Source organism: Phyllostomus hastatus, unplaced genomic scaffold, assembly GCF_019186645.2.
Source record: "Phyllostomus hastatus isolate PE091 unplaced genomic scaffold, TTU_PhHast_1.1 phas_scaffold_216, whole genome shotgun sequence".
Lineage (NCBI taxonomy): Eukaryota > Metazoa > Chordata > Mammalia > Chiroptera > Phyllostomidae > Phyllostomus > Phyllostomus hastatus.
The window spans coordinates 22,110,401-22,136,955 of NW_025334018.1; the positions used below are offsets into that span (position 1 = coordinate 22,110,401).

Here is a 26,555-nt window from a genome sequence, read left to right on the forward strand (position 1 = left end):
CCGCTCCTGCCCCTGCCTTCTCTGCCGCCTAGACTCCCAGCGAGTCCTAGGACTTAGCTCATCTCTTCTTCCGCGACAAGCCCTCAATTATTGACGTTTTATAAATACGCGAGTATAGGATATGTTTTAATATTATCTAACCTATTACTGAAAAATCCCTGTGCCTTTTTTGTTCAGTCCATTCCGTAATTTTGCTACACTTTACATCCCTGCTTTGAAACGTTAAGTGCCTGTATAATGCACTATCTGGGAATTTCTTTTTGCGTTGTGATGTGCGCAAAGTATTTCTTCACACATCACAAAGCCCTCAGTCTCCCGACTTCTTTTTGCCAGTGTTGGGTCTTGGGATCGCCAAGGGCATTGTTGGTGTTACGGGCTGGCTGTTGTGCACCCCAAGAGTCACAGGCTGAAACCCCCACTCCCCGGGGGGTGATGACAATGGGAGGAGGGGACTTTGGGAGCGGAGTAGGTCAGGTGCAGGGTGAGCTGAATTAGTGCCCTCCGTGAGACCCCAGAGGGAGCCTCAGAACAAGAAGCCTGCCGTTCCTGGGTCTGCCCCCGAAGTGGAAACGCTTACCAGCATTTTAAGAGGAGGGAGTAGAGACATCCTGGAGGGGAAACACGCAGTCACTCTCAGACTTTCCCATTCCCACCACAGACGTCCTGACTGTTGTAGGAAAAGGACATCCTAAGATAGGTGAAGTGAGAGAATGCAGAATCCACGGCCATCGATCAGTGCGAATTTCACGTAGATAGCGCTTCCCGAACAGCCTGGGTTCCGTCAGCCTCTCCTCGGAGGCGGAGACCGAGATGAAACGTCTGTTTTGTGCAGAACTACACCCCGCACCGCACGCGTCCCTCCCGTGCAGCGCGGCGCTGAGGCGCGCCCGGCGGACGAAGACCGCTGGGATGTCCGGGGGGAGCCAGCGCCGGTGGCCCCGTGCAGAGCTCTCCCGAGTCTCTCTCGGGCTTTGGCCGGACTGCAGCCTCGCAGCTCCCATCATGCCTTGCAACCCAGCCTCCCACGCCAGGCGCGGCGGCGCCAAAACTTCCCTCTCGGCCCCGGAGTCTTGGCCTCTGGGAACGCGCCCAGCAAGTGAGATCTTGCCTCTTTGTCTGGGTGAATCTCCCGGAGTAGAGAGTGTTGAAATAAATGGCTTATGACATGTATAGTGCTGAAATAAACGTTTATTTTAACACTTCATAAGTCATGAGCCATTTATTTTAACACTTTTCACTCGAAGTGTTTAAATAATAGATTTTATACAGGGATGTGTCATCCACTCTGTTTAATGTAAAAGTGAATATGTAAATATATCCATCTATCTAATCTGGGTTTTACACCCTTTGACTGCCAACCAGCCCGGTTGCCATAGTTTCTGGAGTAAGCTGAAATTTCATTTTCTGCTCTTCCGTTTTCACTTGATAGGTAATTTGGCGATACATGGGGTGATTGGACATCACTCCATTACTGGAGAAATGGTTAAATACATCTTTGTTTTCAGACTCCTGACGTGACAGCGAAGACTAGAGTTGACAGTGAAATGCTTTCATAATTAAAATGCCTCCTCCTGGAAGATGTCTCGATTTGTCCTGTTGTTTTCAGGACCGATAGCAGCTTGTTTGCAGGGTTCCCCCTGAGTGCTCTCACAGACACGCAGCCTAGTGCCCAGTGCGGTGCCTAGGGCCACGCTTGCGCAGACCTGCGCACTGCGTGCAAGTGCTCACTCCCCGTCGGGAGGCAGCGTGGACAGCAGCCCTGAGTGGGAGTCAGCAGTGTCTCGGGGTCTCCCTCTTCCTCTCATGGGGCAGGATAAGCCACCTTTCCGAGCATCCCACGTAAGGGCTCCTGGGACCTCATGAGATTTCAGTGAAGTAACATGCTTTTGTGCAAGTGTGAATAGAGTCCTTTGTACATGAGAGGCAGTTCAGTAAAAGATAGCTATTATTACTGCTGTTACTCTTAGCAGGAAATGTCAATTAATATAAACTATAAATGCTTTCTTTACAGAAGTCTAGTTCCAATAGTCACAAGTTTGTGTCTTTGGTTTTTGCCAAATGATACAGACGACCGCTAGTTTTGTAAGAGCAGCAGGAGTCCTTCTGCCCCTGTGTCAGATATGAATAGGCCATAGAGATGTGGGTGTATTTCTGGGCTCTCTGATCTCTTCCACTGGTCTGTGTGTCTGTTATTACGCCAGTGCCAGACTGTTTTGATTACAGTGGCCTTGTAATATAGTTTGGTGTCCCAGGTATTGTGGTCCCTCCTACTGTATTCTTTTTTCTCAAAATTGCTGTGGCTATCCAGAGTCATTTATGGTTCCATATACATTTTTGTTGACATGTTTGTTCTATATCTGTGGAACATGTCATTGATATTTAATAGGGATTGCGTTGAATCTGTAAATCACTTTGGGTAGTATGGACATTTTGATGATGTTAATTCTTCCGGTCCACGAACATAGTATATGTTTCCATTTGTTTGTGTCTTCCTCAATTTCCTTCTTCAGTGTTGTGTAGCTTTCCAAGTACAGGTCTTTTACCTCCTTGGTTAGGTTTACTCCCAGGTACTTTATTTTTCTTGTTGCTGTAGCAAAGGAGATATTTTTCCTGATATTTCATTGTTGGTGTACAAAAATGCCTTCAATTTCTGAATATTGGCTTTGTATCCCACGGCTTTGCCAAAGTCATTTACTAGGTCGAGTGTTTTTGTGGGGCCTGTAGGGGGCAGGAAAACGGAGACAACTGTGCTTGAAGAACAATTAAAAAGAGAGAGAGCAGGAGGAATCCAAATCCTGTTTAAGGGATTAAGAAATAAATGTTTTGTTTTGGAATGCCTTTGAGTTTACAGAAAAGTTTACTATAGCACCAGGACCCCTCACCTAATTTATTTTATTTTCTGTGAGCATTTTTAATGAGTTAGTTACCTTTAAGGATTCATCTTTTAGAGGATGGATGTTTTTTAATTCCAGAAGTCAGAAAGTCGTTGTACTAGTTGTTTCTAGTTTTGACCCTTTCCAGTTATAAGAAGAGCAATGATAGTAGATGCCTTTATCTTCAGCACCCTCGTGGTGGTTGGCGTGGGCATGTCACAGGCAGTTGGGGAAGGAGGAAGGAACTAAGGAATGAACAGACGAGTGAGGGAGGAGAGAGGGGAGAGAGGCCGTGTTATGGTATAATCTGAAGAACGCTAAAGCTGCGTTGGGTTTGCACAAGAAGACCCTGACATCAGATGAGGGGATATCCTCTCGCCCTCGAGCCACTGATAAAATGAAAGCAAACCCCGACCCCAGTCAGGCAGTAGGTTCCCTAGGCCGGGTTAACGGCCCAAATCCTTGGTTAAGAACCAAGAGGTCTGGGGACTGGAATTTGTCTTCTTGCTAAAAAGCTAGAGTTGTAGACCTTAATACTTGACTTTTTTTTAGTCCTGTGTATTCCATGACAGTTGTCCCAGTTTCCCCCCTGTGCCCTCCTCCACCCAGCCCACCCCCACCCCCACGCCCGCAGTCCACCCCACACCCTTGTCCGTGTCCTCGGGTCATTCAGGCACGTTCTTTGACTGGCACCCCCCCGCCCGCCTTCCACCCCCCCCCCACCGTCTCGGCCCTCGGTCAGTCCGCTCCTTGTTTCCGTGTCTCTGGTTCTGTTTTGCTCATGAGTTTATTTTGTTCATTAGAATCCTCTTGTCAGTGAGATCACCGGCTGGCTTACTTCGCCTAGCATGATGTCTCCAATAATTTCTTTTATTTTTAATTGTAAGGAGCATTGTAATGTAAGAACTTACCCATGTAATGTTTTGTGGTGGAAAGTATTTGTGCCAAAGCTTTTATTTTGAAGGCTAACCAAGTGCTGTGAAATGAAGGGGGAAAACCCTTGTGAGAAAATCAGGGAGAAGACCAACGAAGGGGCATGGCCTGAGGGGCCTGCTATTAAGGGGCGTGGTCTGAGGGGCGTGGTCTGAGGGGCGTGGTCTGAGGGGTGTGGTCTGAAGCCACAGGAACCAAAGGGCACGACTTGGAACCCTCAGTTCTCATAGAGACAGATTATTTCCCTGTGTATAACCATCTCCCTAACCAACCCAGATCAGTTGAAATAGTTAATTAAGACACGGAAGAGCAAATGTTTGCTTTTGTTTTCCTGTACCAGGCAAGTTTTTAAGGAATAATTAACATCCGAGTAGTAAGAATGCTCCAGAAAGACTACAAACACTGGCATTTGTTTTCCATTTGACATTTTCCAATGTCTATAAATGCTATTGATTTCAAATTCTAAATTATTTCTCTTGTGCACACGCCTTGTAGAATGATTGCAGTGCTGTTTGTATGGGCTTGTAATTATTGATTGCGACATTATATTCTCCATAAATGTGCCACTGTGAATAATTTAACTTGTTAGCATTTTGTTTGCCCACAGTCTTTGGCGCGCTAGCCCTTCTTGGCGTTCACAGATGTTTCTCTGGTTCATTTCGTGCTGGATACGGGGCGTATATCATTTTCCCCTGAAGCTTCTTATCACTTTGCCCTTTTTAAATTTTAGATTTCGAGAGCTTCCCTATAGCAACTGAGCATTTAGTGAGTAGGAACTCTGGAGTCTCATGACTGGTATTCTGGAGATCATAAATAAATGATCTTTCTGGCCCCCTACTGCCTGGGAGCACTCCAGTCCTCACATCTCCATTCTGGCTGTCCGGGGCGAAACAAGCGCTGTGTTAGAGGCAAGGGGCACTCCGTGACTGCCGGCCCTCCGTGCGCTCGCGGCCCGGACCCTTAAAAGATTTGAAAGACCGGTGTGGTCTGTATGATTTCTGTCGGCATCTGCACGACTACAAGGAGTCTCGGAGCTCGGCTGAGAACACAGTCTACAGCGGTTGAGGCTAAGGTCACCAAAACTGTCTCTCCTCTTGATGCCCGGAAGCCATCTTCTGGCCACGCTTGCGTGAGAGGGCTCTGCACGTCTGCCCCGCCCGCCCCGCGCTGTTTGGGGTCATCATGCACGACTGAAGCATTTGGATGATGAAACGCTTACGGCGACCATGCAGACTGAACGAGGGGAAACATGCACGACACTGCTGCTTAGGCGTGTGCGCTGGACACCGGCCGTCTGTCCCCTTCCGCCACGTGGGTCCCGAGAGCAGGCCGGCTGCTCCGAACGCCTGCGGAGGTCAGCTCGGCGCCGTTTGGCCCGGAGCCGGGCCACGGGGCTCGCACACGGCCCCGTCAGCCGGAGCGTCCACACCAGTCCACCGAGGGACAGCCCCCGTCGGACAAGAGCCCGAAACCCATCGGAGCACACACACACGGCGGCGGCAGCAGCAGCAGCAGCAAACAGAGAGGCGGCTCCGTTGCAAACCCCTCGTGGACTCGGCGGAGGCGACGAGCCAAACGCCCTTTAGAGACTCAGCTGGGAAGAGGAGCCGACAGCGACCCCGCCGCCGCGCCAGGAGCCGCACCCCGGAGGGCTCGCTCTCCGGCTTTGGAGAGGTAACGCCAGGCTCCCAGAGCACTCGGGGCAGAGAGTGCGGAAACAGAAACTCTCATTATCTGTCAACAGCATTTGTGAACCGTTGATGACATTTCTGGAATTCGGCTCTGGGGCCCTCGCTCCACGCAAACAGCCGGCGGCCTCGGCATTTGCTGGAGCCGCGCCTGGCGCTCGGCACGGCTGGCGCGTCCGGGGCCATGATCCGGACCCACCCCGTCCTTCTGTCCGCACCGTTCTTGAGCCCCCCGGGTCCTCGGTCCTCACGAGCAGGGACTGGGGTCAGTGCTCCCGGTGGGTGAGTGTGCGCTCACGTGCTCACTGGTGATTCATGGGGCTTCTCGAAAAGCCTTGCCGTCAAGAAGACTCCCCAGAGACGGCAAACACCGCACAGAACCCGGAGACCTGCTCCCGGCGGGTCCCCTGCTTCCCCGGTTTCTCTTCCGCGCCGTGCCGCAGAGACGGGCTCTCGTCCCCCGGGCTGCAACACGCCTCTCCCTCGGAGGTTTTGTTCCTGCCCGCAAGTGGGAAGACGCTCTCACACTTGATGAATGAAGCCCTTGAACGATCTAAAGGCATCTTACAAGTGGATCCCAAGGGGAGAGGCTCACTTTGGAGACGCACCTGGTTGGTGCGTACATGCAATTACATACTTCCAACTTTTTGAAGGAAGTATGTTTCACATATGATACAATGCACAAGTAGTCAACGTCAGCTAAATTAGCTGTGAAAATCGTGTACGTCTGTAGTAACTATACTCTGACACAAGACAGAAGGTATTGGTTTCACGCCAGAAAGTTCCCTGGTACCCCACCCCCCACCTGAAAATGACGTCACCAAAGATTCCTTTTGACCGTTCCGGGGCTTTATGTAAACGGAACAGTATTCATTCTCTCCTTCACGTCCCTGTCCCTGCGTGCGGCTGTGTGGTTGCGTATGACCGCTGGGCTTTCTTTAGATTTTCAAGATGTCTAGTTTCTCATATCCACCCACATTGCTGCAGGTGTCCGTATGCGGGCTCTTTGTATATTCTCACAGTTTTCATCAAATTAATTGACATTTCTTTTGGTGGTTCATTATTAGTGTATAGGAGTGCAACCAGTTTCTGTATATTAATCTTATATCCTGATACTCCATGAATCCTTTTATTCTGTTAATTTTGGGCGGATTGTGTAGGGTTTTCTGGACATAGAGTGTCATGGCATTTGCAGATGGTGACAGTCGTACTTCTTCCCCTCCTGTCTGGGCGCCTGTTATTGCGGAGAAAGGCAAACGCCATGTGGTTGTACTCATGTGTGGCACCTAAACAACAAACAAAACGAGAACAGACTCAGGGACCGAAGTGGGGGCCGCCAGAAGGGAGGATTCGGGGGTTTGGGTGAAAAGCGACAGGGACCGCAGCCAGTAACACTGTGGTAAGGCACCTGGAGACAGGTGAGGGTGAGGGTTAGTGGAGTGGTGACGTGGGATGGCATGAAAACCTCAAGTCACTATACTGAACACCTGCAACTAATATAAGCAGCATAGCATTCTATGCCAACCAGACTTAAAAATGTAAGTTAAAGTAAACAAAATACTCAGCAGAAAAATGAACTGACCACACTTAGTTCATCCACGCTCTGATTTATGAACGTTGATGTGGGTGTTCTTGCCCCCGCTGACCTGACTGAGCAGGTGACTTGGTCAGAAATCCACTGACCACCTCTGAAAGGCCCGGCCGTGGGGTCTCCCTGTCCTGGGCCGCCGCTGTCGTCACGGTGCTGTAGATGGTCAGCCCGCCCCGAGGGAGACGGTGTCCCTGCATTCTGTGTTCCCCCTCAGCGTTGCTTGGCTCTTCTGGGTGGTCTGCATTTCTTCAGAGACCCCCCCTGGAGTCTTGTCTGGGTTTCCTTGACTCTGGAGGTCACTGGGGAGAACGCGGACATCTCCGCGGTGCTGGCCCCTCACGCCTCGGGATGTCGTCGGCCTCGTCTTCCCCTTAGGCCTCCTTGGTTTTCCTCGAGAGTGTTTGGGAGTTGTCGGTGTGGCAGTCTTGCCCACCTTTCACAGACACGTTCCTATCTGCTGCCGTTTGGTGCTATTGAAATGTTCTTCTGCATTTTAATTACCGATGGCTTGCAGCTACTACAAAAGAAAGAACGAGCTTACAGAAGACAGAAAGTGTGGAACGATAACGTTTTGCCACCAAGCACAGCGCTAGCTCTCAGCTGTTCGAGAGGTGCTCTCTGTCGGGGGGAGGAGATTGGGGTCTTTTCCTCCTGCTTGCTTGGCATTTTAGTCACGGGCTGAGTTTGAATTTCCTTACATGTACTGTCCGCACTGTTTTGGGGACTGACCATGGTTTTCTCTTGTTTTTTTTTTTGGTTATGCCAATATGGTGACCTACTGTAGTTGACTCCCAGATGTTAGCCCAGCTTCACTCTCCCAGGGTAAACCACGCTCGACCACGAAGCTTCATCCCTCTTATGAATTGCTGAATGCACTTCTCTTACACATTTTACCATAGATGCTAGAGTCTACATCAAGGAAGGATACTGGACTATAATTTTATTTTCTGTCTAGTGTATTTCTCAGGTTCGGGGATCAGGATGATGCTGGCCTCACCAAAGGAACCGGGATTGGTTCCATCTCCTGGCTCCCGCGAGAGCGCGCGTGAGGTCGACACGGGTCCCCCCCCCCCGCCCCAGATCCGCTGGGGCTCACTCACCGGGGGCCACCGGGGCCGCAGCCTGCGCGGTGCTGCTGCTGTGGTCGTGGATGCAGTTTGTGGCAGTCGTGGGGCTGTTCTTTTGCTTTGACTTTCTGGGGGTTTTGTTGTTGTTGTCCGTTTCGGTTCCTTGTGTTTTGCTTGGAAACTGTCCACTGCGTTTCAGTTGTTGAATTTATTGCGTAAGGTGGTGTGTACAGTTCCCTACTATAGCGCCATCGGGCCAGAATCCGTGGTGATGGTTGTGCTTGTCGGGCACTCACGATCATCTTGTCACCGGGCCACCTGTGTAACACAGATTGTTTTACTTGATTTTAGCTGGTTCCCTCCAGGCCGAGTAGAAACTCTCTCCCACTCCACAGCTACCCAAAAACCCGCTGGCTTCCACCCACTCACTGGAGGAGTGTCTGAGCTTCTAGTCCCCAAAACTAACATATCAGGGTGCCAGAGGCCACAGTGATGTGTGCAGGCTGGGAGGAGAGGACCGGTCCTGACCCGCAGCTGCCCGGCAGGCCGGTCTCAGGGGTCTCCGGGTTGCTGCGGAGTCTCCGAGTCTGCGATGCAGGGTAGGAGCATGGTCCTGCAGGTAACACGCAGGGAGACTTCGTCTGAAGTAACCTGCTGTTGCATGCTTCCCCCCTCCTAATGTTTTGATCGGGTGCCGTGCCGTACGCATGCCGAAGATTCCTGCAGTAGCTATGATTTTGTTAAAAGCTCAGGCGCATCTATGAAAATGGACATTTCCCTGGCTGGCAGCTGCCGAGTGGTGGACTGAGTGCACCTGCCCTCGCTTCACCGCACCAGCTCGCTGCACTGCCACGGGGAACCTCGTTAATGCAGGCGTGACTTCGGCCGCGCCTCTTCCGGCCGACAGAAATCCTGGCGCCCTTTAATCGGGCTGGGAGGGACTCAGGAGCTACAGCAAGGAGGCAGGCAAGGATGCAAACATGGAACGTATGTTCTCTTTAGTTTCCCCCGAGAAACGCTTTTTTAACATTAAAATATAAACTTGAACTTCCTTTGTTTTATACTACCTTTTGTTCAGAAACTCTTAAAATGCAAACCTGTTTATTCTAATGCCGGGTCAATACTTGAAAAAGCTTTTGTGGAAGCAGAGACTGTGTGGGAGTGGGTGGCGATAGCAAGGGGTGGCTCAGGGTCCCCCTGCTCCGGGCACCCCCCACCCCACAAGCCTGTGTCTCATTTCCCGCCCTGGTGGGCTGCCTCCCGTACCTGCTAACACAGCATTCACAAACGGGGTGGGCTCACATCTGCAGTTTTGCCCACCACGCCCCCAGTCCCGCCAGGGTTTGAAATATTCTCATTCTCAGCCCCTTTGGGGCCCTGTGTGGTGAACAGGGACCCCGCCGCCCCAGGCCAGCCTGCCCTCTGAGTACCCTCCCGTGGCACCGTGTGCCCCACCCGTCAGCAGGTGCGCCTGGCTCCTGCCCCCCCCTCCCCCCCAGAGCTCGCTGACAGCAGGTGCCTCCGCAGACACTTCCAGCGCCGGTCCCAGGGCTAGGCACAGGGGGTCATTCCGACTGCACGTGATTTCACACATTCTGCCCTGTTGAATTCAGGGAGGGAGTTTATCGTCACCTCCTGGGGAGAGCAATTTCTAATCAGCAGAGCGAGTACTAGTGGCAGAGCCTCTGCTCCCGAGGAGCCTGGAGGCCCACAGAGGGCCAGGTCCGCAGAGGGTGCGGGTCTCGCCCACTGCGCGTCAGACCGCGGCGCCCCCTCTGGCAGACGCCGGGCCGCCGGCGAGGGAGCGGAGCCTGCAGCCGGGGCTTCGCGCTCCGGGGAACGCAGTCTGGTCGCAGGGCGCCGCCCAGACGGCCCGCACTCCACTCGGAAGCGAACGGAGAACTACTCCCGAGGGAAGGACACGTGTCACCACGCAGTGACGCACAGTGACCCCGGGCGCCACCGCGGAGCACGCAGAGCTCAGAACTTCAGCGAGAACAGAAATCACGGTTGTCCGAGGAAAGAAAGAATGCGGTCCCAGTGAAGGGGGGGGAACTATTTTGTTTATGTCTCCAGAAAAATGCCCACTTCTGATTGTCCTAGGTTCTTCCAGGGTAAAACAGTCTGGTCGCCAGCACTGTCACCGTCATGCCGTCTCGTCTTCTACTCAAAGAACCAGTTTTGAATAAACATATGCTGCTGACATTGTTCCATGCAACCCTAGCGTTTGCCCTGAACGCCCTTACTATGCAAAGTCGCAGGACAGACGTTTGTACAGCGAGCCCACGAAGCCTGTCGTCGCCGAGGACTTCCTGGCGAAGGAAATACGAATACTTCACAGAGCCTGCACATTTACGTTGGAGGTAAATCAATCACATTTGCAGACGAAGAGCTCCGCCGGAAGTGCCTGCGCGGGAGCAGCTGATGTGCCCGGCGACCTGGGAACGCGGAGCCCCCGTCGGCGCAGAGCCCCCCCCCCCCCGCACTGGCTTTCACGGCCGCGTGGTGACTGGTGGTCACACTGTGGTCGTGCGTCCTCGTACCGAACAGCCACGCCCTTCTGCACGCACAGACTGCTTACCCTCCCTGAGCCTGAACCTCCCCACCTGTGTAATGCGGGTCGCGCCTGCTGGGGCCTGCTTCGGGGAGGGGAGGGATGCGTGGTTCAGCAGAGCGGGGGTGGGGGGGACTCGGTGGGTTCTCAGGGTGACGTCATTTCAGCCACAACCCACAGCCTGAAACCGTGAGCGTCTGGGGCCCGTTCTCACCGCAGCCCGTGGTGGTGGTCGGTCTTCGCGGAGGAGGGAGCCGAAGGGCAGGGAGGGCGCTGAGGGGTGGGGGCGGGGGGACCCTGGTGCGCGTCAGAGGCTCCAGGGAGCGCCGACCTAAGAGCCGCGGATGCGCCTCCTTCCCCGAACTCTGCTTGGCACACGCGCACCACTTTGTAGATGAAACCGGACTTAAATATTGCTAAGTGACGGCGAGGGCAAGCCTGGACTTGTTTCCTCGTGGGAGGCGGTCAGCGAGCAAACGCCACAGCGCGTGCATTTTCTAGACTCGTGGATCTACGGGAGTTTCATTTCCACCCGCCCGCGACACGCACCGGTGTGCGAAACCCTCCGCGTCTGTTCCCAGAGCGCGCGCCCGCGTTGCGGCGTCCACCGCGAGGACTAAACCGAGTGGGCGGTGGCGGCAGTGTCTGTCTGTCCACGACCTCCGGCCGCCGGCCGCTGGCCTTCCTCCGCGCAGACACGCCCGCACCTCGGGCTCCCTCCTGGCCCCCCGCGTCCCCCCGCCCCGCGGGCCCGGCCGCGGGGGGCGCTCACCATCCGGCGCCTTTCAACTGCGCTGTCAGCGGGTAATTGTTTCAACAGAGCGCCGCGGCGCTATCAGAAGGAAAAGGTGAACCAGTGGCATTTGCAAATGTCAGGGATTATCTTAACACTTTTATTATGGTTTATAAAAAAGTAGGTTCAGGGCATTCCGTGGCAATTATTTCTACAGAAATTGGTTATTTAAATAAATTGCTAATTACCTGAAGATGACAGTATTGAAAATGCTGCTAATGAGTGGTTTGGTAAGAGTAGCGTGTGGTGGCCCCCTACAGGTGGAACGCGGAACGAAGGCAGGCTCCTTACGTCCGACAGCATGCGCGGAGGCCTGTGTTTTCCCCTCCGGTGACCAATCTAAAGACACTTCTTTCTTCCTGCCGTCCCTCGAGTCCTGGACGCTGGGGTTGTTTCTGAGTTCTTCATAGGCGATGGCTATGTTCTAGATCGAATTTCACTCTGTGTCCACGATCACCTTCGTCGAATAATCCTGGGTGTGATTACCATTATAATTATCATCCAAACTGGGATGCGTTTGACAGTGAGAGAGGATGCTGTTTATGATGATACCACGCAACTACCGATAAATGCAGGTATAATAAACTGGGGGTGTCTGGGGGAAACCGGGTCGTATCGTTATAGCAATTACCAGCTACCCTAGCCTTCATGCACTCCCTGGCCAATCATTAGCATAGCACCGGCATTCGGGATTGCGTCATGCGCGGACAGCGTATCCTCGCCGGTGAGAAGGACTGACCCCCCGGCTGACTGAATTTTACCCGCGTTTAAACCTCGGGAGGGAGGACAGCGTCCACCTCACGGTTGGGATCACGTTTAGCCACTTTGCACACATGGTCACCCACACCCCGCACACACCAGCACACACACACACCAGCACACACCAGCGCGCACACACACACCAGCACACACCAGCGCGCGAGCACCAGCATATACACACCAGCACACACACCAGCATATACACACCAGCACACACACACACCAGCACACACACACCAGCACACACCAGCACACACACCAGCACACACAGCGCGAGCACCAGCATATACACACCAGCACCCACACACCAGCATGCACACCAGCATGCACACCCGCACACACCAGCATACACACCAGCACACACAGCATATACACACAGCACACACAGCACACCCCTGCACACACCAGCACACACACACCAGCACACACACACCAGCATGCACACCAGCACACACACGCACACACCAGCACCCACACACATCAGTGCACACACACCAGCATATACACACCAGCACACACATACCAGCGCACACACACACACCAGCACACACCAGCACACACACCAGCACACACCAGCGCGCGAGCACCAGCATATACACACCAGCACCCACACACCAGCATGCACACCAGCACACACACACACCAGCATATACACACCAGCACACACACCAGCACACCCCGCACACACCAGCACACACACCAGCATATACACACCAGCACACACACCAGCATATACACACCAGCACACACACCAGCACACCCCGCACACACCAGCACACACACACACCAGCATGCACACCAGCGCATACCAGCGCACACACGCCAGCACACACACACCAGCACATACATCTCACTTTTCACCATTTCAAAGTCAATGTTACTGCAGCCGACACAGTGGAACTAACTGTGCATCATAAACTAGTACACCCCCACGCCCCCCCACACATACACATTTTGAGTTATAAAGAAAAAAGTTTATTTTGACAGTGCTAGCGAAACAAGCTGCATGCACTCGTAACACAACTCAACGTCCTCCATCTGAGGGTGACAGGCTTTCTCGAGTTCCTTCATCCTGCCCGACTACCATAACCTGGGCTGCTCCGATGGGCTGGGATTTAGCTCGACTACCTTGGCTCACACTCGGATTCCAAACGAAACTTTTCACACACTTCTTCTGTCTCTGGGCCCGTCTGTGTGTGTGTGCGTGTGTGTGTGTGTGTATACATGCCTGACGGGGGGGGGGGGACACTCTAAGCTGTTAATACTGTCCTTAAAATGCTGGACTCAGAGTGGGAGGTGCTCTTCCGAAGGGGCCACCACCGCGCACCCTGCGTGGGGAAGTCTCCCAGCGCGGGGCTGGTGCTGCCGGTGCCCACGCTGTGAGTTTTAGGGACATCATAAACAGTGGTCATCGTTCCTGCAGAGGTGAATCGTAAACACTCTTTTACCTAAAAAAATATCAAACAGGAAGGAAGTATAGGGATCCAACTTGAAAGTTCCTCTTCAGCCTGTTCCCCAGAGATGACTGTTACCGATTTAGAGCTCAGCGTTCTATGTATTTACATGTCCACGCACTAAATGTAATCACACTTTTTTAACGAGAATGGAGGCCCGTTACATACATTGTTCTTTCCCATGATATCCTAGAGAGATTTCCGGGTCAGTTTGTAGGTTCCCCAGGACACCATGCATGGATGAACTATATTTACTGGTGCAACTACTGGGGATCATGTTGGCTGTTTTTGCTGTAAAAAGACAATGCTTCAAGGAACATCTTTGTACATACAGCTTTGTGTCTGTGTCCTAATGGAACAGATTTCTTAAGGTGGAGTTTCCGGGTAAACGATCGGGATCCGGAGGAAAGCAACAGGAAAATCGGGACAACTTTAATAGAAATGCAAAAAAAAATGCACTTGGGTTGTAAACTGAATACTTACCCACACAGATGACCCTTCTGTAATCATAGATGCACACTGTAACTTTTTAGAAATGAAATACCGTAGGGACTGTGAGATCTCCAAATTTGACATCTAGGAGATGAACACCCCCTGACTGACCAGTGTCTTTCCCCACGAGTTTGTGGCTGGATGTCTCCGCGACCCCTGTCTCTGGCTTCGAGAGCGACATCCGCCAACACAGACGACGAGCCAGGTGCCCGCACCAGGTGCGTGCCCCCGGGAGCACCAGTTCACTGTCCCCGAGTTGCTCCTGTTTCACGGGGAGGGAGGACTGGCGTCCTAGGAAGCAAAGGAGCTGGCTCGCAGCCACCCTTGTGTGACGACGGCATGGCAGAGCCGAGACTCACACCCAGCGGGCGGGACTCCCCATCCTGGGCTTTGTAAGCATGTGGGGCCCCGGTCCTGCGGCAAAGACGGTGTGAGGTGACCGTCTCGTGACCGCTGCACCGTCTCTCTCCGTCAGGGACACTTGGGGCTGGGTCCCCGTGGGTCCCTTTTAAACTGTGAGACAGCCAACACGTGATTTGTGCCACCCAGGCTTCCCTCTCTCCCTACCCAGCATGCATCGGGCGGCCTCCCCTGTCACAAGCAGAGGGAGCCCCCGTCCCGCGGTCTGGCACCGGGCGGTCACTCCGCTACAGACCGGTGCCCCAGAGCCGGCTCTAACAGCGGTGGAAAGAGTCTTGAGGTATTCAGCAGAAAGTAAAACATCTTCCAAAGAACCGTTTCAGCTTTTCCAATTAAGCTAAAATAATAGCCAAATAAAACAGTTGCTTTGCTTTCTCCCATTTCTCCGCTTTAGTTTTCGGGTCTCTGCGTGTAACTCGGACCCTTTCCGCGTCTTGGTTTCCGGAGGAATCACGCTAATTTTCCCAGAGGACTTTAATCATGTGTAAAGATGTATATTTCAGTAGCTGTGTTTCCCATATCTATTGGCATATTAAGCTTATTAACACTTTAAGCTTGCTTTAATAAAGTATACATTGTTTAGTGCTTGATTTATGTGTATTTTATAAAAATCAAACTCTCAGCTCTTACATCCTTGAACTTTTTAACTTGCTAATGTTTTCTTTCTTCTGGATGATGTTAAAACTATTAGCAATTAGACAAAGTTCAATTTCCAATGAATTTGTTATCCACTTAACTCATTCTGTTTTAATTAATGTAAGCAAATTAAACTACACTTTCCTTTTGTATACACAGTGAGCACGCGTGAGTATTATCACCCAATTTCTATTTCAATGCGAGCTGGAGCTATTATCAGGAAGTTTACTGTGGACTCAGCTCTGATAATTTATTCTGTAGCAGGGGCTGTGCTAGGGAGGAGTCAGATGGTTGGGAAGGGGGAGCCGAATTGAACTCCATTATTTGGAGTTCCACTTATCCCAAATCAGCGTGCGTTCCACACTGTCCGGCCCACCGCGTTTCCGTTCTCTCCTGGCATCTGTTCCTGGAGTAAAGCCCCGCCTCCTCGTCACCCGTGAACTTGAGTTCCGACGTCGTCGTGAAAATCCTCGTGTATCGGTTTAGTGCCCTGACCTTTAGATTCTCAAAAACTTTCAGAAAATACCTTGATGTTGGGTGTTTGAGATGGTTACCTCCCGAGCCCACCGACCTTACCAAAACTACAATACTACCCAGTGAACACTGTTGGGAGAGAGCCGGGGGGGTGGGGTAGGGGGACTGGGGAGGCACGGTTCTCCTTGGGAGTCGGAGTCGGCGGGCGGGCGAGCCACGGGCGCCGCGCCTCGGTCTGCAGCTTAGAAACCGTGCTTCCGCTGGCCCCCGGGCCCCGCAGCAACAGGGAAGGTGCTGGGGAGGCAAACGTGCCCGGGCTCCGTCTGGAATCCCGGGTCCCCGTGGGTGGCTCCGACCATAATAGCAGGCTCCCCTGCGATCTTTGTATGCACTGGCCCTTTGCAAGTTAAACCACGTAATCCTCGCCACAACTCTGGCAGTTGTCGTTGTAATTTTATTGTTGTGTAGATTAAAAAAAATCAATAGTGTTTCCATGGAACTAAGAAACCCCCACACAGCCCCCCAGCCCCCCCAGCTCCCCGGGGTGCAGCGGGAGGCCGGCCTCAGCAAGCCGGCCCACCTCGTGGTGGTTCGCCCTCACATTGCCTCTGCCTAGAATCCGCACGAGTCGTGTCTGCAGGGCGCGTGACGTGTGGATGCGTGTGCGTTTCCCTGACGGAGCATCTGGGCGGGGGAACAATGGGACTTGCTGTTTACCTCGAAACAGCCCCGAGGACCCGAGGGTCCGTGAGGCCGGGCACCAACCCTGGGCGAGACCATGGTTAGGACTAGGACGCCAAGGAGTTAACTGCGGGAGCCTTTTAAGCTTCTCAGACTCAGACGCAGTTGTCTTTGTCTTCACCAAGGGCACTTGTGCTTACTTAGTAAGTGTTTCTCGGATAGACAGATGGACAGATGGACGGATAATGGGGGCCTAAGGAAGGACCCTGATTGAGTCCTCCCGCTTACGTGTTGATACGTGGTGCTTGTGGTTCGTGGCAGCATTTTTGAAACCGCCTATAAAATGATATTTGACGAGTGATGGTATCATTTCCTTAAGAAAAATGTTTCATTAACATCGGATTGGTTTCGAAATCTCCGGTGCACTGGAATGTTTATTTTTAGAGCATGGACCCGGGTAGCAGCACTCGGTAAGGGTCGTGCAGGGTCAGTGGGTCCGGCACACGGGTGGGCCTCGCAGGCTGTGGCTGGACGGCAGGTCTGCAGGGACTGGGCCCCGAAGGTGCCGCCGTGTCCAGCCACCCTGCCCCGCCCCGCCCCCGGCCCCCGCAGCTCCGTGAGGGCCCTGCCATCCCAGTCAGAGCCCACAGCGGTCACAGCGGCTCTCGGCCATCTGGGCCCCTTCTCGTTTGTTTGTTCGAAACCTCAGCTTGTCTCAAAACATGGGGGTTCCAAGCGGTTTGGTGGTCACTGGCCCATTGCGCTCGGCGGGAGCCCGGTTGGCCGGACCTAACCGGACTCTCCCCACCCCCGCCCACCGGCTCACCCAGCCGCCCGGAGCAGGTGGGGCGGCATTTAAATTCCTGTTGGCTGGGGGCTCGTTTAAGCTTGCAGGATGTCAGTGTCTCGATGTGAACCGTGTCGTCTTCCTCAGGGGGCAGCCCAGTGCCACTCCCCGAGCCCCTCCCACTGGCTTCCCCCACCCCGGCCTCCGGTCCGACATCATCAGTTCCCGCAGCCGGGCCCAGCTTTAAGATCCTCTCCTCGGTCATTGTGATTCGGGGAATCTCTGTGCCTTTTTAAAAAGATTTTATTTATTTATTTTCAGAGAGGGAAGGGAGGGAGATAGAGAGAAACATCAATGTGCAGTTGCTGGGGGCCGTGGCCTGCAACCCAGGCATGTGCCCTGACTGGGAATCGAACCTGTGATGCTTTGGTTTGCAGCCCACACTCAATCCACTGAGCTATGCCAGAAGGGCTGGAATCTCTGCGCATTTTAATGAACTTGTATAACTCTGTGCAATGTTGATGTGTGTGTCTTCTTTACACAGTTTCACTTTTATTTTAAACCTGTTATCTCTTCATTTCTGTTGTTTTTAAAACTAAGAAATGTCTATATGACAATTTAGAAAGGTCCTTTTACATTCATTTAAACTCCCTTTCAGAAACCTTTTGTGGTGGATGGAAGTGACTCTAAAAACCCCATCCCCCACAAAAATGCTGAAAACAGAGAGATGGCACCTCGGATGAAAGCAGCTGAATTATGGGAGCACCGAGAAACGGGGTCGGTAATGGGAACTGAAACCACATTTATTATTATTACCCAGTAGCAGATGGACCCATTTCTTCATTTTTGGATCACATTTTCTCGGAAAACATGATTACTCTTAATTTTTAAAAAGATAGCTTTATTAATTTGGAAGGCTTTCATGTTCATTAGATAGATTAGAAAATCTTGGGAAAAGGAAGAAAAACTTAAGAAATGTCTTATTAACCTAATTGAACATCTTCAAATGCCACCAAGGATTTGCTGATGACTTTAACACCCGTGTAATAATGTTGCCCTTTCAGTGTAACTGGTTAAATTTTCAAAGCTGTGTTCTGGGATTTTGCCACTCGATGTCCATTAACCGCAGTCGGAATGTGCGGCCAAGTCCCCGTGAACCACTTTGAAATTCTACCCCTTCGCGTTAACGATGATGATCTTCTAATAGCGTGGTAAGAAATAAATTATTGATCCTCTTCGCTCGAATTTCTTTTACTCTCTGGGGCTAACTAAATAAGAAAAAATAAAATCCCAATATTTCTTCATCACTTCAAAGAACACGCACGTAAGAAGACATCGGTGCGGTACATTTTGGCCGTGTCAGTTAGATTGTGCAGAGACGATGCGTCTCTCGGGCCGATTCCAGTTACAGATGTGACCTCTAGGGTGCTTTCTCTTCACCTTGTTCTTAGGCGTGTGTGCAGAAGTGCGTGTGTGTGTGCATGTGCGTGTGCATGTGTGTGTGCGCGTGTGCGCAATGCATTCTCCCCCCCTCCAGGATGTCAGTCTTCCGTTTCGGTTAAGCGTGCGCCCTAGTGAGAAGTCGCCGGTAAGTGCTCTGTAACAGAAACGGAGCCGCGACACGCAGGCCCGGATTTCCCCAGGCGTAACGTCCATGCGCCGGCCGCTGTCCTCGGGCGTCCGTGCGGAGGAGTCTGGACTCAGACGACACGCTGACGGGCGCAGGGGCGGGCGTGTTCAGGTTGGGAGCGGTGGGGCGTTCCCACGTGTGGGTGCCGAGCGCGGTGGCGTCCCTCCACACGTGCCCAGTTGTGCCTGACGCGGGTGGGCGCGGCGCAACCAGAGACCCGCTGGTTTTAGGCACGCTCTCCGAGCCCCCCACTGGGAGTAGCCCCTCCGGTCAGACCCTGGTGGTGCTGGTGGCGCGGCCGGGCTGGTGGGGGAGGGAGTGCTTGCCCGTCGCTGCCCTGTGGGCTTGTTTTGGTCGGAGGCCTGTGTGGAGGCAAGCTCGAATTCTTGCACGGACAGAACTTTTTAGTTCAGACAATGACCTCAGAGTGCCACTGGCTTACGAGTCCACGCACCCGAAAATCGTATTCCTGTGTTATGAAGGCATCCCTGTATTCCAGCCTGCGTTAACCTGGGAGTCGAGGGAAGCTTTAGCACAGTGTAACGGTTTTAAAAAAATAACCTCCAAGTGTTCTGTGCATCCATGAAGTTTTCATTACAATTAGGGAATAATATGTTGATCTTGTCTGGCTGGATAAAGTATAAAACATTAAACACATACTTTCTAATTACCGAATTCTACTAAATTCTCTTTAACTTGGTTAAAACTTTCTAATGAATGAGAAAATTAGGTTAGGCTTACTCTGTGGTATCAAATTATGGAAATTACGTAGACACAGCACAGTGGGCTCTGTGAGTTCATCTTCACCGAGCCTGATTTCCCGTCCCTGCGCCCCCACCAGCCGCCTTCCGCCCCGGGGAAACGCAGGCAGAGCTGGTGTCTGTGGATGCGCCGTGTGCGTTTGCCATCTCCCCCAGAACCCGCTGCTCCTGCCCTTTCAGAAACAGGTGCCCGGACGTGCCACGCAATCTCCCACACGGCACTGCACGTCAGGTTGCAACGTGCATCCTATTTATGCGCGGCAGCGGCGTCCGCTTGCACAAGGCATCCGCACAGCAGCATCAGAATTCCCAAAATAAGAACACGTCCGCTGACCCAGATGAGCACAGTTTGGAACACCGCGATGTGCAGGCGTCACTTGTCCATGTATCTAGAACAGAGACCGGGCGCTTGCCCCTGGCCGAGGACGGCCCGGCCGTCACACCCGGGAGGCCGAGGGCGGCAGCCCAGTGGCCACCCTGCTCACCGCGGGCCGTTCTCCCCCCTGCAGGCATCGCCATCAGACCCATCGCCTTGAGAGCCGTGTCCGCCATCGCCCGTGCCCTGCCTGGGTTTCCCGTCCTGGCCACCGGTGGCATCGACTCGGCGGAAAGCGGCCTCCAGTTCCTCCACAGCGGGGCTTCCGTCCTCCAGGTAGGACCTGTGTGTGTCTGTCCCGTCCGGGAGCTCTGTCTGGCCCATGCACGCACTCGCGCACACACACATGCACACACACACGCACACGGTGGGAAGTACGTGGCAGCAGGCCCCCCCCCCGCAGAGGGCCCCCCAGGAGCCAGGGCGGCAGCCCTTGCTGGGGATCTGTGGCGTGTCGAGAGCGAACCTGAGGTTCATTGCCTGTGCTCACGGAGGACTCCCAAACCCTCTCTCTTTTTGAAATGTATTCATTCCGCTTTCTGTTTCAACATTAAGTGAATCGGGTACCAAAACCCATACTGTACTACGGGAAAGCAAGGAGCCAGTAGAGGAAAGGAGGCCAGTGTACACTCCTGACCGAACCACAAAGCACGGCCAGGGGAGGCCAGGGCGCGGAGCCGGTGGGGGCGGGGGCTCACCAGACCTGACTCTGAACTTGCTGGCAGCCCAGGGCAGGGGGCCGCTGGCCTCTCAGCTTTCCGAGCGTAAATAGAGATTATTGTTCTGCTCCTTCTGGTGCAAAGCTGAGGGGATGTTTTCACTGTCTTCCTAAAGGGATGCCCTGAGACGTAGCACATTGTGCTCTCACTAGCACCTCTATGTGTAATTAAAAAATGGTGTTCTTTCACAATTACTTATCCACTTGCTCCTTGTAACGTTGCCCACGTGGGCCGGGCGCAGTGTTTGGCACGTCCCACCCTGAGCTCTTCCCGGGGGCGGGGCCAGGTGTGCGGGCTGGGTGGCCCGACTTGACCCCAGGATGCAGTTGCTCCCGTGACAACGAGGCCTGGACCTCTCAGGCAGTCCTGCACCCGCGGGGCCCTAACCACCCAGCCGTGGCGGGGACTGGAGGCCGAGGGTGGGGCATCTCACGTCCTCTGGCGAGAAGGTGAAGCGCGGGTACCTGGCGTGGCCCGCTTGACCGTCAGAGTCAGCGTCCTCTTCGGGAGCACGGCCGGACCGGAAGCACGGCAGTCAACAGATGCCGACGCCAGCGTGCCACAGGCGTTACGGTTGTTTGACAAAGGCTTTAAGGCAGCCATTATAAAACTGCTTTAACAAGGAATTACAGACATGCTTAAAACACATGGAAAAAGAGAAGGTCTCGGCAAAGGAGTAGAGGATCTAAAGACGAACCAAATGGGAATTTTTCAAGACTGAAAATTGCAGCAACTAAAATGCAAAACGCAGTTGATGGCTCGACAGCAACATGAAGAGAAGAGAAGAAAGAATCAGTGAACTGGGAGACAGTGCGATAGAAACCGGCCGATCTGAACCGCAGAGAGGACACGGACTGGGAAAAATAGACGGACAGAGCCCCAGGCAGCTGCGGGGTGGTGACAGGTGTCTTGCCTGCGCGTCACCAGAGGGCGGAGAGGCGGTCCGAGAAAGGGGGGCTGGAAATGGAATAATGTCTGCAAACCTCCCAGTGTTTGCACAAGACGTGACTCTACAGAGTCAAGAAGCTGAATGGATTCAGAATACGTCCGCACCTAAACACAACGTAGTCAAACTTCTGAAAACTGAAGAGTCTCGGAAGAAGTTCAAAAGCAGCAAAGAAGCAACAGCAGGTCCCCGGAGAATGGGGGATTCTAGTGAAAGGGGTTTCTCATCAGGGAGACAGTGCTCTTCCCACTGGCCGCGCTGGCTGTCCCCCCCCGTCCCCAGAACCTGGAGGCGGGCGTGTCAGCAGCGGCTGGCCTTCCCTGCTACTCCGGGCTCCCAGGCCCAGTCTGCGCTCCTTCTTCAGGTAAGGGTTCAGAGAAGAGAAGCAGTGTGAGCACGCCAGGAACCCCACCTACAAGGTGTGCTCCGACCACAGAGACGTGCTCACGGTGTGGAGCCCGGGGCAGAAACGTGCGTGCCCTCATAAACCTGTGGGACACGGCGATCACCCAGCGGGAGAAGCACAGGTGAAGGTGGCGGTTAGGTGCCGCGCATGCGGGGAAACCAGGACCGCAGGGCCGGCGGGGAGGCTCCGGCTGCGGGGGGAGACGTCCGCCTCCCTCGTGCGCACCCTGTGCTTCCTCCCTCCGAGGCGTCTCTGGTTCTGTCCACTCCCCCTCCTCTCCCGAGAGACCACTCCTTGTTTCCGCCTCCTCCTCCGAGCGCCTCCCGGCCTCCCACGGGACCCTCGGCCCACCCACGGCGGGGGGGTGCCTCCCAGCGCCTGCGTCTGCCGTCCGCGGAAGACCCACAGCTCCCTCTCTGCCAGCGTGGACTGTACGAGGAAGAGCTCCGTTTGGCTCGGTTGTCCCTTCCCGCCAGGCCCCGCCGTGGAACGCGGTCGCCCAACGTATGGACTGCTCGGCGGGCTGCGGAAACACACCAAGTGTTTGTTCGACGCACGTGTCCAGGGAGTGTGGTCGAGTCACAGTGTCTTGTCTGGATGGGGAAGCGGAGATGAGAGGGTCCCCACGGGGTGGGAGGGCGGGGTGCAGAGACCCGCCCCGCAGCCCCGGCGGAGAACGGCCCAGACGCTCCGACTCTGAGAACCGTGGGCTCCCCTGGTACAAAAATCACAGATTACGTCCTGATTCTACTGTTAGCTTGAGTCCGATTTTCGTTCAGCCAGAATGTATTTTAAGCCAATTTTGGCTACAATGTGATCTGAAATCGGGACGAAGATACACTCAGGACAGTCACAAGGGGAAGCCCTCTGAATGAGGGGTTTGGGCGCGGCACCAGACCCGGGTGCCGAGCGTGTGATGTGTCCATCTCTCTCTAGTTAAAACCGAATTCCGCTCCATTCCGCCCCCTAGTGCTGGGATGCCCTGCCCTTTCATTTTCTGAATATTATTAGGGAGATTGAAGTCACTGACTCTGCCCACTGGATTTGCTCCAAACTCTCAGTGTGTGGTGTCCGCTGGGCCTCGGGTGCTAGTCAGCTTCTGTTTTTATTCATCTTTTAAAAATTTCACACCAAATGCCCACCAGCAGTCAGCTCAGAGCGTGTCCATGCCCCTGGAGCCTCCAGACACCCCCCCACCACCACTCTCCCATCCGTGTGCCCGCCTTGGTCGGCTCCCACTAGCTAAAATACGCAAGTTAGGGCTATGCCGTGCATTAGTAAGTTTCAGATACCGAAGTGTATACACACCTCCTTGTAAAATTACACTCTCAAACTCTTCACAGATTCTTAAGATCTTAAAATCTTTTTGTGGGGGGCGACTCTGAACAAAAGACGCTAGCTTCTCAATGCCAAATCATTCTTCATGAAGAAGACCGTCAGTAAATAACTTTTATATCTGCCCTTTAAATCCTTGAAGAGAGGATGTCACTGAAGTAATGCCGGCTTGTTTTTTTATTGACAGTTTTGCTTGGTAGTCCCAGGCCAGCCTCCCGGGGGGCCTGCAGCCCCCTCACCGGCCTGCAGGGTTAAGGGTCTGCTAATAAACCACGAGTCAGGATGTCCGGTCCAACCGCAGCCGGACCGAGTCCGCCGCTGTCAGTGATGCGGTCCAGCACAAAAACGCTCGCCCCCCCGCTGTGTGCAGACAGAGAGTGTGAGCACCGTGCCACCCGTGTCTCTGATGTAATGTGACAGTGTCGCCATTGCCGCCCCGTCTCTGCAGGACTTGGGTGCAGGACTTTGATCGGAGATGACAGGGAGCCGTCCGTTCATGCGTGGGCACTGGTGACCGGCGCCCTGGCCGGGACTGTGTGGGCGGGGCTTCCATTCCTTCCCTTCCGTGCGTGTTTGTCGCCGCGGTGAACAGACAGCCCCGAGACACAGCCGAGAGAGAGGGAGAGAGCACACAGTGGGTGTCAGCGGTGCAGGCGCACGGGCCCGTGGCGGGTGAGCGCGAGACGGAGATAACCAAACCAATTTTCAACAGTAATCAGAGCTGCTCGGACGGAGCTGGTTGGAGCTAAATGGATTTTTTAGCGTGATCGGGAGATGTGTTATTTTATTAGAGCCGGAGGAAAAGAAGTAATTGAAGCCTCGTGGCTACACCTCACGCAGGTGTGCAGAGCCTTGCTGACATGCTCGGTGCTCACACACACGGGGCCTGGGTGTGTGGACATGCTCGGTGCTCACGCGCACGGGGCCTGGGTGTGCCCACGCCCCGCCCCACCCCCGGATCCAGGAGCACTCGTGGGTCCGGGCCTCCTCTGCCTCCGGGGGACGTTATTTGGGTTTTCATCCTCGGCTTCTACTCCCCACGATTTCCATTCTCATCTCCTCTAGGACCACTCATAGCCTCTGTCATCCTTGATTAGCTGCCTCGCCAGTATTTTTGCTTGTTTATTTTTTATAACACTGGGGATATCTTTTATTGAGTGAGAGAGAGAGGGAGATGGAGAGGGAGAGAGAGAAACATCAGCGTGGAAGAGAAACATGGATTAGACGCCTCCCTTTCATCACCACCTGGGGCTCGAACCCACAGAATTTTGGTGTGAGGATGCTGCTCCAACCGATGGGGCCGCCCCGCCAGGGCGGAGGTTTGTGACTGTTTCCAAGGCGACAGCACCAACGAGTGCCGTTACCAACACCACAGACCCCTCCCTTCTTGAGGAACCGCATCTCCGAGCCTATCGCCAACTTTCCACACACAAACGACGTTACTAAATACTAACCCAAAAATCCAACTGACGCAAAGCCTTTCCACAATCATTCAGTTTTATCATGTGCTGAATGTATCTGAATTTTCCCCCAAGGGTTCAGATCAGAATAGATGTTTGTGCCATTTTAAGTATTTCTCTTACAAGGAAAAGATGAAAATTCAGACCACAAAAAGGCATTTCCCAGTTGGTTCCTCTGAAGTGCCCACCTTCCTAAGAGTTACTGATCACAACGTTCAATTCTGTACCCCGCAGTTCTGCATGATGTGTGCTGCCCCAATTTTTATTGCTTTTCTTAATTACATGTCTGAACTGACACTGAATCATTAGCTTATTAATGAGAATATGAACAGGATGCATTTTTTTATTTTTTTATTTTTTAAATATTTATTTTTAGAGACGGAAGGGAGGGAGAAAGAGAGAGGGAGAGAAACATCAATGTGCGGTTGCTGGGGGTCGTGGCCTGCAACCCAGGCATGTGCCCTGACTGGGAATCGAACCTGCGACACTTTGGTTCGCAGCCCGCGCTCAATCCACTGAGCTACGCCAGCCAGGGCTCTGAATTATTAGCTTATTATAATGGTGGCGTTCCTGGGGTACGGCCACTCTTCTTTCTAAACGACTTCTCTCTCTGTCTTACGCTTACTTCCCTTATTGTAATGGATACATGAGAGATTTAAAGATGTTTTTCTGGGCTATTCTAAGGCAGGTTCTCTTCATATTTTATGCATCTTTCTGTCTTGGAGCAGAAACTTCTTTTCACAGTCGTAACGAACCAGCCCCTAGGACCTTGAACCCCCCTAGCGCCTACGCACGTGCGTGTGCAAGCCTCCTGTATGGTCATCACACCCACGACACGGTCACGGCAGCCCAGACCCTCCGACGTTACCTTCTCCTGAACAGACTCAGGCGCCATCTCACTGGCAGTGTGTCCTGATTTCACTCTGTTTCCCTTTTCAAAGACAAGTTGTGCTGAAACACTCCCGATCCCTCCCCTGTCCGTGCGTTAGGGGGCAGACTCGGAAAAGTCTCGTTCCTGACCCCCTGCAGGGGCCAGACCGTGTGGGGGTCTATTTCCTCCCTCTCTGACCTTGGCAGGAGATGCGTCTAAGGCCGAGGAGGGTGGAAGGAGGAGCAGGAAGACTCCGCTAGACAGCGGGCGCGCCGAACTCCGGGGCTCTGCCCAGGAGACCGCCTCACCCCCGCCCTCCCCCCCCCCCCCCCCCCCGTCTTTGGGCCAAGTGGCTCTGCCTCGCGCCGTGCGTAGCTTCGCCTTGTTTCAGGATCTCTTGGAAGCCAGCGTTCTCAGGTTCCTTGTTCTTCAACTTTCCTTTGGGAAGCCTGGTCTTAGTCCCGGGTGTTACCCACCATCCCAGTTCATCCTCGTCTTGCAGAGTCTTAGCAGTATGTGCGCGCGACTGCTAGGTGCCCGGAGACCGCTGTGCCACCGTGGGCGGTGTGGTCCTCCAGAGAAGGGGCTCTGCGGCTCCACGGGCTTTGCCCGATGCCTGCCCCCCCCCACTTCATAGCTGGACAAACGGGACGTATTTTTGCAACGCCTGTGAACCTCGGTCTATTCCCCGGTGAAACGGAAGCTCCAGCGCCTCTCTCATTGGCTCGCGGCGAGGGAGAAACGATGCACAGTACGTCAAACAGAGGGGCCATTCGGAGCCCCTGGGCTGTCCCCCTCGTGCTGCAGCTGCCCCGGTCCGGCCACTGTCTCACCGGCCAGCAGTTCCCC

At 53.6% G+C, this 26,555-nt stretch overlaps 1 protein-coding gene across 3 annotated transcripts in view; it reads left to right on the forward strand.

Moving 5' to 3' along the window:
* DPYD (dihydropyrimidine dehydrogenase) overlaps window positions 1-26,555 on the forward strand; it is a 461,487-nt gene that overhangs the window by 367,578 nt on the left and 67,354 nt on the right. For all 3 annotated transcript variants that reach the window (XM_045816671.1, XM_045816673.1, XM_045816672.1), the window contains one exon: window positions 20,103-20,245. In XM_045816671.1, coding sequence (XP_045672627.1) covers window positions 20,103-20,245 — 143 coding nt within the window. The remainder of the gene's footprint in view (window positions 1-20,102; window positions 20,246-26,555) is intronic.